The sequence below is a fragment of the Falco biarmicus genome, chromosome 5 (genome assembly GCF_023638135.1).
Source record: "Falco biarmicus isolate bFalBia1 chromosome 5, bFalBia1.pri, whole genome shotgun sequence".
Classification (NCBI taxonomy): Eukaryota; Metazoa; Chordata; class Aves; order Falconiformes; family Falconidae; genus Falco; species Falco biarmicus.
In genome coordinates, this window is record NC_079292.1 from 37,566,152 (window position 1) to 37,584,272 (window position 18,121).

General features: G+C 39.7%; 1 protein-coding gene across 2 annotated transcripts in view; it reads right to left on the reverse strand.

Moving 5' to 3' along the window:
- Positions 1–7,724: 7,724 nt before the first annotated feature.
- Positions 7,725–18,121, reverse strand: part of RASSF3 (Ras association domain family member 3) — a 111,818-nt gene continuing 101,421 nt past the window's right edge. For both annotated transcript variants that reach the window (XM_056338926.1, XM_056338927.1), the window contains 4 exons: positions 13,344–13,451; positions 11,748–12,015; positions 10,543–10,658; positions 7,725–10,199 (listed from right to left, as the gene is read on the reverse strand). In XM_056338926.1, coding sequence (XP_056194901.1) covers positions 10,050–10,199; positions 10,543–10,658; positions 11,748–12,015; positions 13,344–13,451 — 642 coding nt within the window. In that variant the 3' untranslated portion in view covers positions 7,725–10,049. The remainder of the gene's footprint in view (positions 10,200–10,542; positions 10,659–11,747; positions 12,016–13,343; positions 13,452–18,121) is intronic.

The following is an 18,121-nucleotide window of genomic DNA, read 5'->3' on the forward strand; positions in this document are numbered from 1 at the left end:
TTTAAACAAAATTTAACAACATGAAGTCAATGGGCTTTCAATCAGTCCCAGTTCCCACAGTAACTAGTACTGATCTCAACTGATTAAAGTGCCTTGATCTTCCAATTTATATGTAAGCATGAGGACCAAACCTAAGATCAATCTGCTTCCCCACTGAACGTAGCATCGCCTTTTTCACTCGATAGCAGGAGGGTTTTCTGTCCTGTCCTTGGATTGACTTTGTACAGGCCTAAATAAGATTCCAGCACAATCACGCTACCATCCTGATCCATTCGGGCTCTGTGGGGCTGGCCACATACTGGTTTATAGTCTGGAGTTCCTGAAATACAAATAGGAGAATATATAAAACCAGGAGGTTGACAAAATTAAGATCCTAAAATGCAAAAGCTGAAAAGCACTGAATTGTTATCCTTGAATAAACTAGATCCTTAAAAGCTTCCTTGAACTGTTCTCTAAAAGTAACTTGCAAAGGAAGTGACAGTATAATGTCCATCTCTGTTTGCTATTGCTTGTGAAAAAATTTGCTCCCACCATTCAAAGAAATTCAGCTCTGCTCTCTTCCCAGACATTTAAAGATGACTGAAGAACAGGTAGGATTATTAAATCAGTAAAACAAACTAGATTAGCTGCTGTTCATTTTATATCCCCAAGAAAACGATGGGAGAAAACTGCTTTTAGGAAAGATTTGACTGCTTTCCTTTAGCTGAGGGGCCCAAGGTCCACAGCTCACGTGAGAGTCCTGTAAGTAATCCTCAGGTAAAACTACAAAAATCAGATCTACCATGTTTAGTATTTTTATAGTGAGTAATTTTCCTGAGCAGTGAAAACAGTAAAGCTTGACACCCTGCAGTTTTGTGACCTAATGCCCAAAATACACACTTTCCCCCAGTACTCCAGTAAGCAAGGGACAACATCCAGTACAGCTCACTGGAGCTGTTAGCAGTTCATTAACACAAGCTGACTGACTGACAGCTGCCAAAAAGTTGACACCTGAGTTCTGGTCTCACTCTGAATGGACCAATTTTTGGTTTCTTAACTTCTACATAGTCAATTATTGACATAAGACTAAAGAAGTTCAGTAATCTTTGAGAATTCTTTCAGGTTCAGTTGAGACTAGCCCATAGCACAGCGACTTTGGGGTAGGGCCAAAGCACCTACGTAACTGTCACATGTTTAGGAAACCAGGCTAAAGCAGATCAGCTAGCTGAATGACCTTTCAGACTTCCTTGATTCATCAAAAAGGAACAGGATGAAAATTTAAACATTTCAGTGTTTGTCTTCATCATTTATAAATAAGGAAAGAAAATGCAACCTTGCAGTCCAGTTACTGGTGATGGTACCAGGACATGCTAATCTGAGTCTCTGATTCCTTTGTAAGATTTGAACAGTTTCTAGAATACATTTTGATCTTGAGGCAGGAAAACAATTGGATAAATTGTGTCTTTAGATCACCCTTGGAAAGCTTTTTGTAGAAGGACTTCTTTAAAATGTGCTTTATTTAAATGGCAATCCGTGGCAAGTCAATCTCAACAAGGGCTAGAAAATTGCGCCATTATGCCTTAATCCCACCTATACTAGGAAAAACTATACAACAGCAGTAGGCTTCTCTTAGAAATTTGCAGAAAAGAATCAGAAAACATTAACAACAGCTAAAATAGCACTCTGTTTCTCATTCAGTGACAATTATTTGAACAAGTCTGTTGTCATTTTCACATCAAACCAATTGCTCACCACGTTCAGGTATATCCTGCCCCATTTGAGTCATGAAATGCAGCTGGTCACCACTGATCATCCACAGCTTCCCATCCACAGTACCAGTGTAGGTGGTACCTTAAAATAAGTATATTAGAAGACTGTTTTAAAAGAGACTAAGGCAAATAAAACTTGCTATAAAAGAAGGACATGCCTCATTATTGTGTGCCCTTCCTTCTTGCTCCCAATTTATATATTCTATACACACATAAAGCAATGAAACAGACAGGAAACCATACAACTTGCTTTAAATATATTTTTATAAAGCAAAAAGAGCAATAATAAATTGGAGATTAGAAAAAATATGAGTTGTTCATGTTTGTTTTAAATAAACTTAATACATTAAAAGCCATTTTAATGCTCCTCTGGGTTAACAGCAAAGGCATCAAGGATGGGACTAAAGATTCATAGGGATATTCTCATAGTGTCAATGAAAATCAGTGAAAGCATTAGCAGAGCTCACATGATCTACCTGTGTGCCCTGAGGGTTCTGCCACTTTATCAGCCAGCTAAAATGTTCAGTAGACGAAAGGAAAACATTACTATGGGTGATCCAAACCAAGAAAGTCACACTTCTCCTACGACATTAAAATCCCAAACAAAAAAAACAAGTGTTTTTTTCTTTCTTTTCTTTTTTTTTTTTTTTAAACTCTGATGTTTGGCTTTGGTTTTGAACCACCAGAATAATACCAAAAATGTGTAAGTTTGCATTAAAGGACTAAGCACTTTTTTTATTAGGTACCTGTTCAGCAGTTGGTTTCTCCTCTGCTTCTGAAGTGTTTAAATTAACAAGACAGACACCTCACAAGAAGGAAGTGTTCACATCTTTTGACATTTTATTGTAACTCCAAAAACTTCTGTGTAGAGAATCAAAGGAAAAACACGAGCAATAATTAAGCCCCCCCTTTGCAAAATAGTGTCCTACCTTTTGACTAGTCCAGGGCCTGAAAATAGTACAATGCGCATGACCAATCCTAGACTTGCTGTTCAACAAAATATACTTTTAGTGTAAAGTCTGTTAACTGGAAACAGTCCTCAGATTTGTCTTATTTACATAGACTGAAGTAAAGTAGACATTTTCTTAAGTGTGACCTGCATTTTCACCCTAGCCTTGTTTACATTTAAAAATGTGCACTGTCACTTGGTGACAGGTGTTAAAAGATACTCCATGAAAGCCACCCTTCTGTGCCAATATTACTAAAAACCCTCAGATTCTGATTTTGTCTGATGAGCACTTACACCAGAGCAGATAAACAGATATAAAAATGTCTAGCATCTGCTCGCTCACATCTGTGGGAAAATGTTGTGAGCAAATAGGACAGATTCTCAAAGTATCAGCTGTCAGATCTAGATTAAAAGAATTCTGTCGGATTACTGGCATACAGAAGGCACCTGTTTATCCAAACGGAGAACTTCAGAGGCACTGTTCAATACAACAACTTTGCCTGGGAAAAAACAGCGGCTGAACTTTGCTGTCATAAAATATACTGGCATTCTAATGCCTCCCCAGGCATGTTGGAAACAGCTGAAATGTCCGATCACGTAACAGATTGTGTATTTAAGGATAGAAATCTTAGACTTGTAATGCTATTTTCTATCATGCTATACACTGGGCCGTGATGCTGTATTTAGATTTATATAGCTAGTGCAAGTGGGTTTTGCACCAGACTTCTCCCATGGGTATTTGTAGTAAAGTGAAGGCAAAACCACTTTAATTACCCGTAATATCCTGCATTACTCATATGGAAAACAGCATTTACCTGAATCAGGCCACACCATCACAACACTTACTACAACCTTGGTCATATCTTATGATTTCAAGTGATTGAATCCAGTCTCCTAAAACACCCTTAAACTCAGGGAAGATCCATGGTAGAATTAACACACTCAAGAAAAGCAGAACCAAAGCAGTAGTTTATACAGAAAGAGGTTAAATTTAGAAACAAAAATCATTGCACCACTGAAACCACCCTTGCAACCTTTCTGAAAGTTGTAGAGGGAGACGTGGAGAACAAAAAGCGCAATAAAAAGACAATTTAAAATAACACCTTTGAGGAAAGCAGGAAGGAAACAGCTTTGAGAAGACATTTGCTAGGAATAGGTACCTCGGTGTGAGGTGTTGAGCTAGGTCCCTTCCAGGCCTATGCTGCTACAACTGAAAACGCTTCTAATTTCAGCCTGCACAATGGCAAACAAGATCATTTCAGATGATTACCTCTCACCTCTGTAGCACACAAGACAAACATGTCCTAGGCTATTCAATATTTCCTTGAAAAATACCATAAAAGCAGCACCAGCAGTATGGAAGGGTGTCTGAACTACCTGGCTCAAACTGCTATGGGCTGAGAGTTGCCTACCTGTCTGCACTGGCTACTACAGGATTCTATTTTATCCACTGACACATGGAGAGGAAAATAATTACTCCAAAATAGGTAAGTCCTGAGTCCACAGCACTAACCCTGTTTCCTAAACAGAAGATCACAGTGTATCTCTATTTGGCTTGAACTTTTGTCACAGTCCCTACTTTGGTCACACTCTGGGTAAGAGAGTTGGTGGAAAGATGCAAAATGGGCTACTCCATACCACTTCAGCCCTCTGCTTCCCACCACCCGTAAGGTTCCTGCACCTACCATTTTGCCACCTCACAGCTGCCGGAAAACCAAGACGATTATGTGGGTAAGTAAGAGGAGGTTTTCTGTTACAGTGAAAAGTTCTTTTCAATTTCAAGCTTCTCTAAGAATATGTTTTTGAGAACTATGCAAATTTTAAAAACAACTCCCATTTGCCTTCTCTCTTTGGCTCCGTGTTCAGTAACAGCTTTTGCAATGAGAGCATGCTGAACTCGGTGACTGAGCTCAAGCAGCATATTAACACTGCTTTTGGAGACCTGAAACAGAAAGGAAAAGGAAAAAAACCCAAAACAACCAAAACAACAAGGCAAGCTTATCACTTGTTCTATGTCAAAAGCCCAAGCTTAGACTCAACATTTGGAAGAATTCCCATAAAAATCTTCAACTGTTTTTGCATGTTACTTCTAAAGAATATGCTAGTTTATAGCTTTTTTGAATTATATTTTAATAAGACTTATCTATGTCACCAATTTGTGGGTCTATGGTTTTTAATATAGTAAGACATTTGCTGTGTCCTTGGGAGCAGCAGACAATAAAATGTTCTGGAAGATTTCCAGGGAAATGTTTACAAATGTTAAAATACAGAAGAACAACATTGTTTGTTTAGCCAACATTCCTATTTTTCCTTCTTTGGATTTAATTTTTAAGTCTTGGATTTAACTTCTTAAGTGTTTTCTTCTAGAAACTTGACAAACAGATAGCATATAACATGTAGCAGATGTCTAATTTTACCCATTTAGAAGTTACCTACTTGCCTCCATCATCAAGTTTAAAATACTCGGGGACCTTTCAGTTGTCCTGAGAAGATTCTTTGTCCACTCTGAAGCTTTTTATTTACTTGCAATGATCCAACTAAGGCAGGAGGTGGCTTTTCAAAGCTGCAGCAAATTAATTATAAATTAGATGTAAGAAAAAAACCAACATTGGATTGTAAAATTATTTGAAGGGAAAGTAATAGGACTTTATTCCAGAGATGCAAGTAACAAGGTATTCTCTCTTTTTTAAAAGAATTTGTTAAAACTGTTAATATTTGTTAAACCTATTACTTCAAACTAAATTAACAGTTCTGCGGCATTTGCAGGCCCAGGCTAAAAAGAATACAGACTTTTTAGGACCTTTTTTTTCCCCTGAAATCAATACAAATAAAATCGTCATGATCCTAGACAGTTTTAACCCTTATCATTCATCTGAGATCTACTAACAGTCTCTCTATGTGAATAGTGCACAGGTCAGCGTTATTTTGCTTGAAATTCACTTGTTTAAAAAAGTGTTTCCGTTTTCCAGCTTTAGGTGAGAAACACAATTCCTCCCAGATATGAACTTAAATAACATGTTCTATATGCTCCTGCAGGATTAAAAGTATAGGAGAAGTTTTGAAAGCAGTATTTAATGAGAAACACGTGTGCTATTGAACTTTAAAATTAAGTAGGGGGACATATATGAACACTTCTGGATCAACGGGAGATGGTGAAAAGTAAATGCTAGCAAAAGCTGCAAGGACTGCAGCTGAAAACCTGGGAAGAGAAGAAAACTATTGGATACTCATGCACATACAGGAGGAGGGCAGGAGGGGAGTAAGAGGAGTCAGACTGCAGCAAACTGGCAATTCCTGCCATGGAAAGGAGTGGCCTGGCTGCTCTACAGGCAATACTGCTGTGTTGCTCTGTATCTGCAGGGGAGCTCCTCTCGGCTCTGCATGGGTGATCCAGCCCCTGAACCAGCCAAAACCCACAAGGTTTATTCTGCGAAGTCATATTTCCAGTAGCAGAGACACAAGACCTATTACTTGTGAGGTGAGCAACTTTGCTGGCTCTGGTCTGTAAGGCCTTTTACCAGCCTTACTCTGGCTGAGGATTGGAGGATTTGCTATTAACAGGTTTTACCAGGTGCATGTATGTGTATGCATCCACTCTTCAAGGAACCAGTCAAACCATTATCTCCTCTGCTGCAGGGCTGCAATGCCAAAGGGAAGAGCAACAGCAGAGTAGCTCCATTCTACAAATTCAAATATGGAAGATAAAACCGTTTTTAAGAAACACAAAATATGTAACCAGAAAATTAAATATACAGGTTTCCAGAGAAAACCACTACAAAGCCTTTAAAGATGAAGAGGGGCAAAAGGCACTTTGTGAGGAGGGAGGACCTGGGTATCGCCTCCAGCCCAGGACACTTCCTCACTGTACTCCCCGCGTGTTTCCGCAAGGTTTTTTTACAAGAAGAAACCACCCGCCCGTGGGCTTTCCCGCCAGCTGCGGTGGGACAGCGCGCACCGCGCTGCCGCTGCGGCGGGGCCGGCTCCGTGAGGGGAAGGAAAGCCTCGCCCCGCCCGCCGCCCCCGCTGCCCTCGGCTGCCCCCGCGCCCCCCTCCGCTGCCCGCCGCGGGGAGACCTCTCCTCACGCACGGCCCCCACCCTCACGGGGGCGAGCGGACAGCATCGCCCTCCGCCCCGCCGCAGAGCCCGGAGCTTACATGGCGTCGCGGCGGGCGGCCCCGCCTTGCAGGCGAATTCCCGCCCTCCCGCCCCGGGGAGCCGGCAGCGCCGCCAGGGCGGTAACGTCGGGCGGCGGCGGCTCCTCCGCCCCTCCGGCGGCGCCCAGCCTGAGGTACATCTGCGAAAGGAAAGGTAACCTTCAAGGTGTAAGTGTAAATTTCAAAACACTGGGGTCTTTTTATTGTTGTATTTGGGTAAATCGATTGGCTTCGTTTTTCTGTAGTATTATTTACTAAAAATCAGGAGACAAAGTTAAAATATGTATACAATTATGACTGGGACACGTACACCGAAATGTCTCTGTAGCACCAGGCAAACTTTATTTTTTGCTTAAGGCAGGCTGCATCTCCCCACGCGACTTACCGCTACGAGGTCTCCGCAAGCACAACACCAGCCTCAGGTAACAGGAAAAAAATAAACACACATCACGTAACTAAGTATTGCCAACTTCAACTTTAATAATGGAACCATCACTTTTTTTTTTTTTTGCCATTTCAGTAATAACTTTAAGGGGAATAAAAACTTCCCTACAAAAATAAAGCTAAGCTTGTCAAAATTATAAATAGTTTAAATGTTTGTTTTTAAAAGACATACATTTTAATGTTTCCCTGCATTCCCCTGCCCCCCCACCCCATCATTTAATCATTCTGGTACCATCAGGTAATGAAATTAAAAGTTTTGCAGCGAAAGCTTTGACAGTTCAACTTGATGCTAAAATTAAAAAAAACAAAAAAACCAAAACTGACTAGGCATGACCATTTCTTTTAAATTAAACTGTTGCAATTGCCAGTGTGTAAAAAAAGAAGAAATTAACTCCACACACGACATCTTAGAATAATTAACCGCGGACTAAGACAAAATTAAAATATAAGTTTATTTTGGTCCCCCACCCCCGTCACCCCAAATCAAGACTCATAGTGCATACAACACTGATTGAGGTTTTTGGCGAAAGTAAATGCAGATGCGCCTACTTAAAAGACTGATAGTTTAGTTCAAGTAAAAACAAAATTCACATATTTTTATATTCCACTTCTAAACTCAAACAGTGTTTAAATCTGAGCAACAAATGGTTCAATATTGACAGCTATTATGTAATGATTACATATTTATGGACTGATACATAAATTAAGTAGATGTTAACAGAATACCCACTGACATGCTGCTGCATTCATAGAAAAATAAATTGCAACAAAACATAAAAGCATTCCCTGAACCTTTATAAAGTGTCTCACTTGAGGATAATGTTACTAACTCACACATGCACTACAATGTTACATGTGAAATTAAAACCCAAACAAGATATGCCTTATATATACTTTAGTTAGTCCTACTCTTAAATTTCTCTTAACACTTTAAAAAATTATGATTGTCTCATTAAGCTTGCAAATCCTTTTGACCAAAAAAACCTGTGAAGAGTTTTAAAAAAGTCTTACTAAGGAAAGGAAACAAAGGCACAATTACATCAAATTAAGGGGAAGAACAGAAGCATCTTGGAGTTTCACACAGTATCCATTAGATGTCACCAAAGTTTTAACAATTCCTTGGGCATTTAAAACAAACACCCTAAGAGTGGAGGGAAAAAACCCACCTTCTGCTGCTCTTAAATCGTTAGCACTCTTCCACCTCTTTCCACCCTTCCCCCCGCCCCCAGTATATCATTTCCTCTCTGGCATGATAATGACCAACGTATCAGTTACTCAAATCTGCCTCATGCTTCTATTGCACACCCACTTCTTTGGTTTCTTTTGAACGTACTTTTTTAGATAAATAACTCTGAAAGAACAATTATATTTACAGTAAAGTAAAAAGTTTTCTTGCTACATTTTTCCTACTTTAAATCAAGTAAATCAGCAGTCTGCAAAATTTGGTAATCAGTTTTTCAATTAAGAATTTAAAGACCATAAGGAAAAAAACCTGTATTGCTGTACTCTTAGCAAGAGTTGCTAAGCTCAGTCACCAACAAAGACGATAAATGTTAATTTTCTGCTAAGATGGAACACGAATAACAAGTTCTACTTTCTTTGCCTGACTGAGCCTTTAATAAACAAAGAAACAGAGGAAGCTATTTTTGTCTTTCAGATATGGTAATTCAAAATTATCCAGCCTAAAAATGGATTGCTGAGCCAGAGGAAAGATCTGACTTAAAATAAAGACCAAATGCATTTGTAGTTACAGCTTATGTCTGAACACTTGCTTGATGCCTATTTCTCACAGAGTTATCTGAGACACTTACTGACCACTTTTCAGAATTCAAGTAAGCAGCTTTTTAGCTTTGCTGCACTTTTCAAACTCCCATATGCATTTACAGAACCAGCTTCTCCAATAACGACTTGTACGTGCAGCTCCAATTCCATTCTTATTCAGCTTTTGCCCCTCATTCCTTCCCATTATTTCTATTATCTTTATTTCTCTTCCAGTGTGGATTTATGCAGTTAAAACCCCATAAAACTTACTCACAATATTACAACATCCTAAAACTTTAATCTTGTAGAATTAGTACTTTAACTCTCCTCTGTGTAAATACTATTTCCATTTAAAACCAGTCCTTCTCTGTCAGCTATGAGTTCCCCACCCTCAACTCTTACTTTCTTTTCAACTTTCCCTTTACCTTCTCTAGAAAGACCACTTCCAGAAATTTCACAGAACAAGCCACAAGATCTCATATGCCTTCCCTCTATAACAGTTCTCTCACAAATAATACAGTAACCATTTGAAAACAGAAAGGTAGTGCAAATCAATTTCATCTCGAAGATAGTGCTCCATCTAATTCTTGTCCAGACAGTTTTATTAATTTTTTTAACCCATCAATTTGCACATCCTTACTTGTAAAGCTACCATTAAAGCAAAGAAGAAAAAAAATATCTTATTTCATAACATCCTAGAAAATTGATTACAGTTTCACAGCTTGCACCAAGATAACTTGGAAAACTCTCTAAGCACACAGAGGGTTGCAAACTGATGTACAAACATGCAGAATCCCTTACTTGTGGGTGCAAGATGCTAAGTGACCTGGCTTATGGAACTAAGTCTATAGCAAAATTCAGGTACCCTGGCATCACAAAACAGTCTTCTGAATAAAGAAAACTACTCTCTGCTGCTCTTTGTACGTTACGTTTGGCATGCTATATTGACATTTGGTAGCGTGCATTTTTCCTGAGTGTCCCTTCGCATCCTTTTAGCCAGGTTTCCACACCCCACCAAGGGCTTCTTCAAGTTTGTCTCTGTAAGCTGCGTAACGCTTCTTTAATATTTGCAATTGCTCATTTTCCTCTTTGTCCAGTATACGCAAGAAGTTTTGCAGTTCAGGAATACTAAAAGCTTCCCACTGGAAAGAGAAAAGGATGCATGAGATACACAGAAAATACACAAATAATTTATATATACACAGTATTTTTAAACAAAACCTCAAACATTCAAAACAATTTCAAACTGAAACAGCGTAAGACACCCTTCCTTGCAAATCTTGGGGATCGGAAAGAATTTTACTCTTTTAAACTGCTTTTTGTTCTGCAAGTAATAACCACAAATAAAACCTTTACAAAAGGCACAAAGTAAATATAACAAAAAAACCACTTCCAAAAAATAGATTGTCTGTCCGCACAGATGAAACAGATGCCCACTCATCCATGAAGTTAAACACACACACAAAACCAGCATGTGTGACATACCATGACTTCTCCAGTTTCATGCTCACGTAGGACAAAACTGAGCATTTCTGTTCTGGGGCCTGCCACCAAACGCAGGTAGAGGGGATGTTCTCTGTCTGACAGCTTGCATGTATAAACTGCAGGAGAAGAAAATCACAGTAATTATCTTTACTAATGATGTTTCAAATGCTTCGAATGATTGATGCTAGCTAACGTTAGAACATTTCAGAGATGCATGTGTTGCTACAAAATTTACACATTCTATATACTTTCTACATATTAGTCTACATTCTGGTTTTGAGCAAATGAGTTTTAGGGAGGAGCTGAGCAGACTGATGGCAACAGTGCAACACTACATTCACACAGGAACGAAATGGCCTCTAGTCACCACAGCACACCATTTGAATACATGCAGGGGAAAAAAACCACAAGAAAGAAATGCAACACAGATCTGTTGCTATAACTAAGCATTTAAGACATCAGAGCTGTGGTGTCACTATGTGGATACCTCTTCCACTTAAAAATTCATACACAAAGTCTAAAAGACAACTCTGCCTGCCTGACACAGTTGGTGTGACTGACAGCCAGAAACATCTGTCCTGAAACTGCTCTCAGTGTCCAGGGAAGGCGGCAGATTCTAAGTGCAAGAACACAACGATGGCAAAATGCACTTTTCACTAAAAATACCTTTTGCATCTTCTGGTATTTCCAAACACAATACAACAAACTTCTAACAGCAGTCAGAGCACTGGGAGAGCCACGTGCACTAATTAACACACATGAACACAATGCACGTGCTCACAATGCTCGTCACCTCAAGAACTGTCTGCCAATGCAAGGCTTTCAGGTATCACAGACACCAAGGTTTCTCTTAAAAAAAAAATCTGTCCTGTAATTCAGTCTTACAACACTGCAGTGTTACCAAGCTAGCTGAAATTTAGAGCCTGACAAGGGGGCACGTTAAATAAAATATAATGGACTGCAAGACACAGGAGATCTGTGTAGATGGTTTAGTAGGTTACTTTGCTTTTGTGAATTATCCTAAGTATCCCCAAATTCTTTAGTCTCTTACACATGCTACTTTTCATAAGGAAAAAAGACAAGAAAGCAAGATCCTCACCTCCGTTTATCTGAGTTCTTCCACCCTGCTTATTTCAAGTATTCCTATAGCACAAGTCCCTTCCCAAACCCCTTCACTACCAGAATGCCACAAGCCTAACTTATACCTTGGTCTTCCTTATGACAGCGTTTATAAAGTGCAAACTTTGCAGGGTTGTCAGCCACGAAAAACTTTTTGAGCAAGGCCTCAATAACTTCACGAACAGTATTGGTGCTGCTGATGTGAAGGGTATTCACGTAGCCATCTGGCAAGTAAAAAGCAGTTTCGTTATTGCTGTGAACACACCTCCCCTGGCTCTGGGAAGACTGCACAGTGATTGGTCTGCATAGTTCCATCTGAACTTTGATGAAGCCAGTGTAAATCCCATTTGCGTTCTGTAACAGGACAAAAGTATCAAACTGTTAAAATTAATAATGACCAGTTGTGACATATTAGCAGAGTAGGCTGATAAAAATGGTCACAGTGAACACAATTTAAATGCCACTGTAATATGTGACATCTCATAGAAAAGACATTGTTTCAATAATTCAGACATTTATTCTGTCTGGTATATCTGCTGAATACTAATTTTGTTCTTAATAATTACTGAATTCTAAGAGTATTAGGATCACATCAAGCAAAAGATACTACAAACTAGTGATAAGTTTGTTTTCACATCAGGAGAGAACTATGAAGTGAAAAAGACCACTAGCATGCATCTTTGACAACAGTTTTATGCAGAAACAGAAAAATTATCTCCCACGTTTCAGCTGTGCTTGTAAACTTAATCTAAGGCATTTAGATGCTCAAATCCTGTAGCAAGTGAAAGAACCCAAGAATAAATGCCAATCTAATAATTTCAAATTATTTATTCCGGTTGCTTCTGAAAGACAAAATAGCAAAACTGATCAAACCTAGAGCTAGAAAACTTGTATGCAGTCTGGTTTTAGGCATAAGTCCTGACCCACATGCAGACATGTAACAAAAATCTTTTTAGTATGTAGTTGTACTTATATGGTTTAGGATATAATGGAATTTCAAGATTTCCATATACTATAAACCCACAGGAATACATAATGTATCAGAAAACCTGGACAATGCAGCAACTGAGTAACAGCCTGCCAGGCAGATAGATGTGAATTTTATTAGTATCGTCTGCGGTAGGCTGGATGGAGTCTTAGACCTGGTCCATAATCCTTGGAATGAGAACTCCATACGCATTCCATTGACTGTGTTGTCTGTTTGGGGGGGGGGGGGAAGGAAGTCTCATGCTGAAAACCTGTATGACTACTCTGAAAATTAACCCCCCTATAGTAAGTATTTCATGCTTTAAAGATGCTCAACCAATGAGAAAAGTTACCGGAGAGATACCTGACAAAAATTTATCTACAAAACAAGATAAATATACCTTCACGTTTACCAACTGAGGGTTTTCATCTGACAAATTTACATCTTGGTGTCAACTGAAAGTTTCTTAAACACATTTCAAATGACATATGCATTTGTTTCTACTACAGTTTGTTTCAATCCATATAAAAGAGCTATGTGGATGAAAAACATTTCAGACATGAGATTTAATTTCTAGATTTAAGAGCCTCTTACAAAGTAAAACAGAGACAGTTTCATATGTAAGATGCTGAAAATAAAATGATTCACATTGCACTACAAAGTTACAGTTTAATTGCTCCTATTAAAAACTACAGCGGTCCTACGCAAAACTTACCAAGGTCATCTTTAATTTATCAGTGACAGATGAATTATAGCTTTGTATCTTCTCTTTAACTTCTTCTTTACTGAGATAAACATGAGGTTCTCTCTCCTTCTGAACATCCTTAAACAACAACAACAGAGACAGCAGTTTTTTAAAAAATGAAAGAAACCCCAATTATTTTATGACTTTGGACATAAGCATTCTTAGTACAAATGGTAATTATTCCAGAGAGACTCAACTTACAGTAATTAGCCATATAGAAACAGAAAGGGTTAATATGTTAGGCAAATCAAACGGAACACTTGGCCTGAATGGAGATGGTGAAATCAGCACACCCAAAGATACTTGTGCCCTTTTTCTGCCAACTGTTTTCATTCAAATATTTATCAACATCATGTAAAACAGCTCGGCTCCATTTTATGGCTTGATTTGCTCATGTCAACGGTATGCAATATTGTTAAGAATACAGTTGCAATTTTCATGAAATATAACTTAGGGTACAAATGGGTATTTCTAAACAAATGAAGAACATACATGAAAACAGAAGCATGTACTAACAAGTAACACCAACAATCTCCACGTATGCCAACAACGTAAGAGCACCCCTGCATTCCAATGTAACAGACAGCATTCTACACACAGGGTCACTGACTACTACATGACCCATCACAAGTAACTTTCCAGCTGTATCATGTTACACCAAATTCATGGGCTTTTTCCATGGCTAAGGCCCTATTAGATTTTTTCAACAGCTGCTTTTACGAGCTTGCTATGGATTTTACACGCAGCAGTAAAACCAATCCCTGAAGTTGGATTTTATCCAAACAAACATTTGTTCCCTATCCATATTCCTGCAGCAAACTAGCATTATAAATACACTCCAGTTTCTACCACTAGCATAGATGCCATATATAGTACGAAAGAGTTTCCACGCTCAGCTTTAATGGTTGAAGACTTCACTTAGAAAGGGAGAAGCTCTGAAGAAGCTTGATGTTTTCAAGGTACATCTGAACACAGGACTATACATTCACTGTATGGATATACCATCAATCACAGTGCTCCAATCTGTCCTCACAAGCACATCCTGGCAAAGCTTATCCTAAAAAAAGGATTTCCCTGACTTCAGTGGCCAGTCCTGTATCACAGTCTTTTGGACACCACTCAGCACACACCTTTGCAGGCACTTCAGTTTGCCAGGAACGACCCCAAAGATGAGCGCATCTGGAGCTGAACTCTAAGTTTCCACGTGCCAGGAAGAATCTGCAAAACTTTTTCTGTCTCCTAATTTTAAACCAGCTAGTTTTAGCTCTTTTTGGGCTTAGTTTTGCTTTTCCTATATGGCATTTCACTAAATGACATGCTGGAGCAGACTTTTTTCCCATAGCTATAAAAAGAAAGGTGTGGTCTGAATGGAGAACTGGAAGCCAGAAGACTTAAATTCTGATCTGGGCTCAGATACCCATTTCCTGCATAACACAGAGAGCATACCTTTATTTCACAGATCAGGAAACTGAGGCAAAAAGGAACACCAGTAAAATACAACTCTTATTAGTTCCTTAAGCCCAACTCTAAGACTGCGTAGTATCTTGCAGTTGCCAGACCCCACCTAGTCTATTACAAAATATCAAATTACGAAGTGTTTTCAGAATTCAAGTCTCTATTCTCACTAGAGAAATTAAGCTTTCTTGCCCTTCTATTTTTCATATTCACCCTCCCCCACATTCACCCATAATAATGACAAATACAGCTTCATCTAAACTGCTCGCTTCATCTCCCCAGAGGCTGTTACAGCTTTGTAGTGTTCTATTTGGGGGCAAATGAATAGCTATAAAACAAAGCAGGCACAGAAAAAAAACCCCAAGTAGTAATTTTTTTCTCTGAAATCAAAGTAAATGTTATTGCTGTTTTCATGCTTAAAATAAATATCAAAAGCAACAGCCCATAGTCCAAGTCCGAAAATACAGGCACTCTAAATGTTGACTTCCAATAATGTTGCGAGAGTGGGCCGAGACAACCTTAGCAGTGGATACTGCAGGGACAGGTAACAGCCTGCAGGCCTCTGGCCATGAAGGTCTGACAGAGCATTTGCCGTTTGTGTGACTGATTCCAAGAACCCAGGCTTTAACTTGGAATGTTCCTACTCTGTGTAGCTGCAGAGAAGCTCCTTCACGTGGAAACCAGTCAAGACTCATCTCTGAGAGAAAAGCAGGTTGTGGAGTTCATACCTTGTCAATTTCCTACCACTATTGATACTGAACTTGCAATAATGCACGCCTCAATTTTAGCATTTAACATTATTCCACTGCTGATTGTTCAAGCAGGTACCTCTCTCACCTACCCTGTTGGAGCCAATTGTTACCATGACTACTGAAATCATCCACAACATCCATTACCACGAATAGAAAACATTAACTAGAAAAGAGAACACTCACCACCTTTCCTATGTTTAAACCCTCAACCTTTGTTTAAAACAAACAAAAAAAACCCCACTTCACATTAACTTGTACCCCTCAAGAGGTTTAATTTTGCAAGACAGACTTTTAATAACTATAGATGACAAAAAGAACCTATTGCCTTTGATGGCATAGGGTAACTTCACCAGGCTGACAGCTAGGAAACAACCTGTATGCACAAGAGTGTGAAGACTCACTCTGGTGATGCCCTGGAGTCAGGTCTGTAATGGGTGTTGGAGAATACAGCGCCAAATGCTAAAAAGGCTCTTGACAGAGCCAAATGCGTTTCCAAGAGTGGGCTTGAGGGTGCTGGAACTGATGGGAACAACGGGAGAGAAAGGGATGGCTGCACATGTTGGCAATGAGCTGGATGTAGCAGGTGAGAGGGACTAGCAACAACTGATGCTGAGTCGTGCCAGTCTTCTCACGTGTAGCTCTGCTACAGAGCTGTAGGTCACTGGACATCACCAGGGGAGCTGACACTCCCTCAGCTGAGTTAAGACATGATTCCCTACCTGAACATACCGCTGGAATTTCCACCTTCTTGCACTGATACTAGAGGCCAGGCAATTCTGAGAAAGTTTAATTAAGCCCACAGAAAACATAGAGCCCTGTTTACGCAAGAGCTGTGATTCTGTACCATAAATTCTCCTCCTGTAGCATACTGCCAACAAATGTAGCTGTAACGCATTTTCTAAACAACCAAAGCCTTTTAACGGCATGTAGATTATACATTAACTGAACTATGAACTGAATACAAAAAAGGACTACTAGTATATTAAAATATTAAAGAATAGATCCAAATCCATTCAAGAAAAGTATGATACGCAATAGACAAAAAACACTGTTTACTTCAAACATTTTTTTCACTCCAGCCCACCACCTTGACCATCAAGACCACAGACAGTGAACAGTGGAAGGCATCTGTCACAGGAAAGGAAATATAGCTCTACCCCATCAGAAACCTAAGCCTGAGATCTGTCAGGATTAATCTGGAGATACCCTCCCACTCCCAAACAAATGCTCAGAACACTCCAACTGCACACACATCAAAGCACATTACTCCAACTAAGCAAACAAAACATCCTCACTAGCTAGACACCAGCACCTATAGAAAATCACACTGCTGTCACACAGACTGCAGAGACAGTAAGTCCCACATGACTGCTGTCAGGAGAAAGCCAATGAAGAAACACCTCACTGAGTTTATTATGAACAAGCCAGCCTCAGCTCACTGTGATTCACTGGGTCAGCAGCTCTCAGTGAGTGTCCTTAAGTAGCACACACAGATTTGAGGCATCTGTGTATTTTAATTTTCCTAATTAAAGTTAACCAACATGCAAGGAGAAACTGACAAGATGGTATACAGTTTTCTTCCCCAACTTTCCTGGAAATACCAGTTCTGTTTTACTGGTGTTCCTTTTTGCCTCAGTTTCCTGATCTGTGAAATAAAGGTATGTTCTCTGTGTTACGCAGGAAATCAGTATCCAGTGGCACTTTTGCCATACAGCTTTGCCTAGCCATGCTTTCAGTTAAAATAAGTCAGTCTCCTTTGACCATCACACTTAGGTGGGTGGAAGAAGACTAGGCAAATTCATCTCCCACAGTTCTGCAATTTCCTTCCACACATACGCCACCTCATAACAGAACCAACTAAAAGTCCTTTGCTATGCTAACTCTGCTTAGGTCCAGCATATCAGATTCCACTTTGTTATCTCAGCAGGTAAATTTATTATCTGTAGAAGACCTTGAGTCATCCAATACAATAGCAAAGTAGCAGAGTAATTAACTCATCTCTACCATGCTTTACAATATGCTTGTATCACCTTGCTCTGAAATGGCCACCAAGGGGCTGAAGCCACACCTGCTCAGGGTGGGACTACTGGAAAAGCGGTTACTCCAACCTCAGCTGTTTAAACAAAGGAGCAAGGGCCTTTCAGAGATGAGGTTTAGATATTGCAGCCAAGTATGCCTACCATCAGTTCTTGTGACAGTTCTGCCTGGTCTGGTGAGAGGAGAAGCCACCCTGTATCACCCAGTGGCTCAATTAACCCAGGACAAAATTTTTTTCCACCGTGGCCCTCTCCCATGGTCCCCAGTCATGCTCTGCAACGCCTAGCACAGTTCCTTGGAGCCAGCGCATGGCTGAGGCATGAGGGATGGCACGGTCCAGCCAGTCAATTAATATCTAGGCCAACTTAGATGCAGCAGATTCATCTTCGGCTCCCTACAAAACACCCAGCACACACACCTCACAAAATCTGTATGCTGGGAATTGTGAAACTGCCTTTCTTCAAAATTTAGTCCTGGTGATGAATTGCCTAACCACAGATCCTT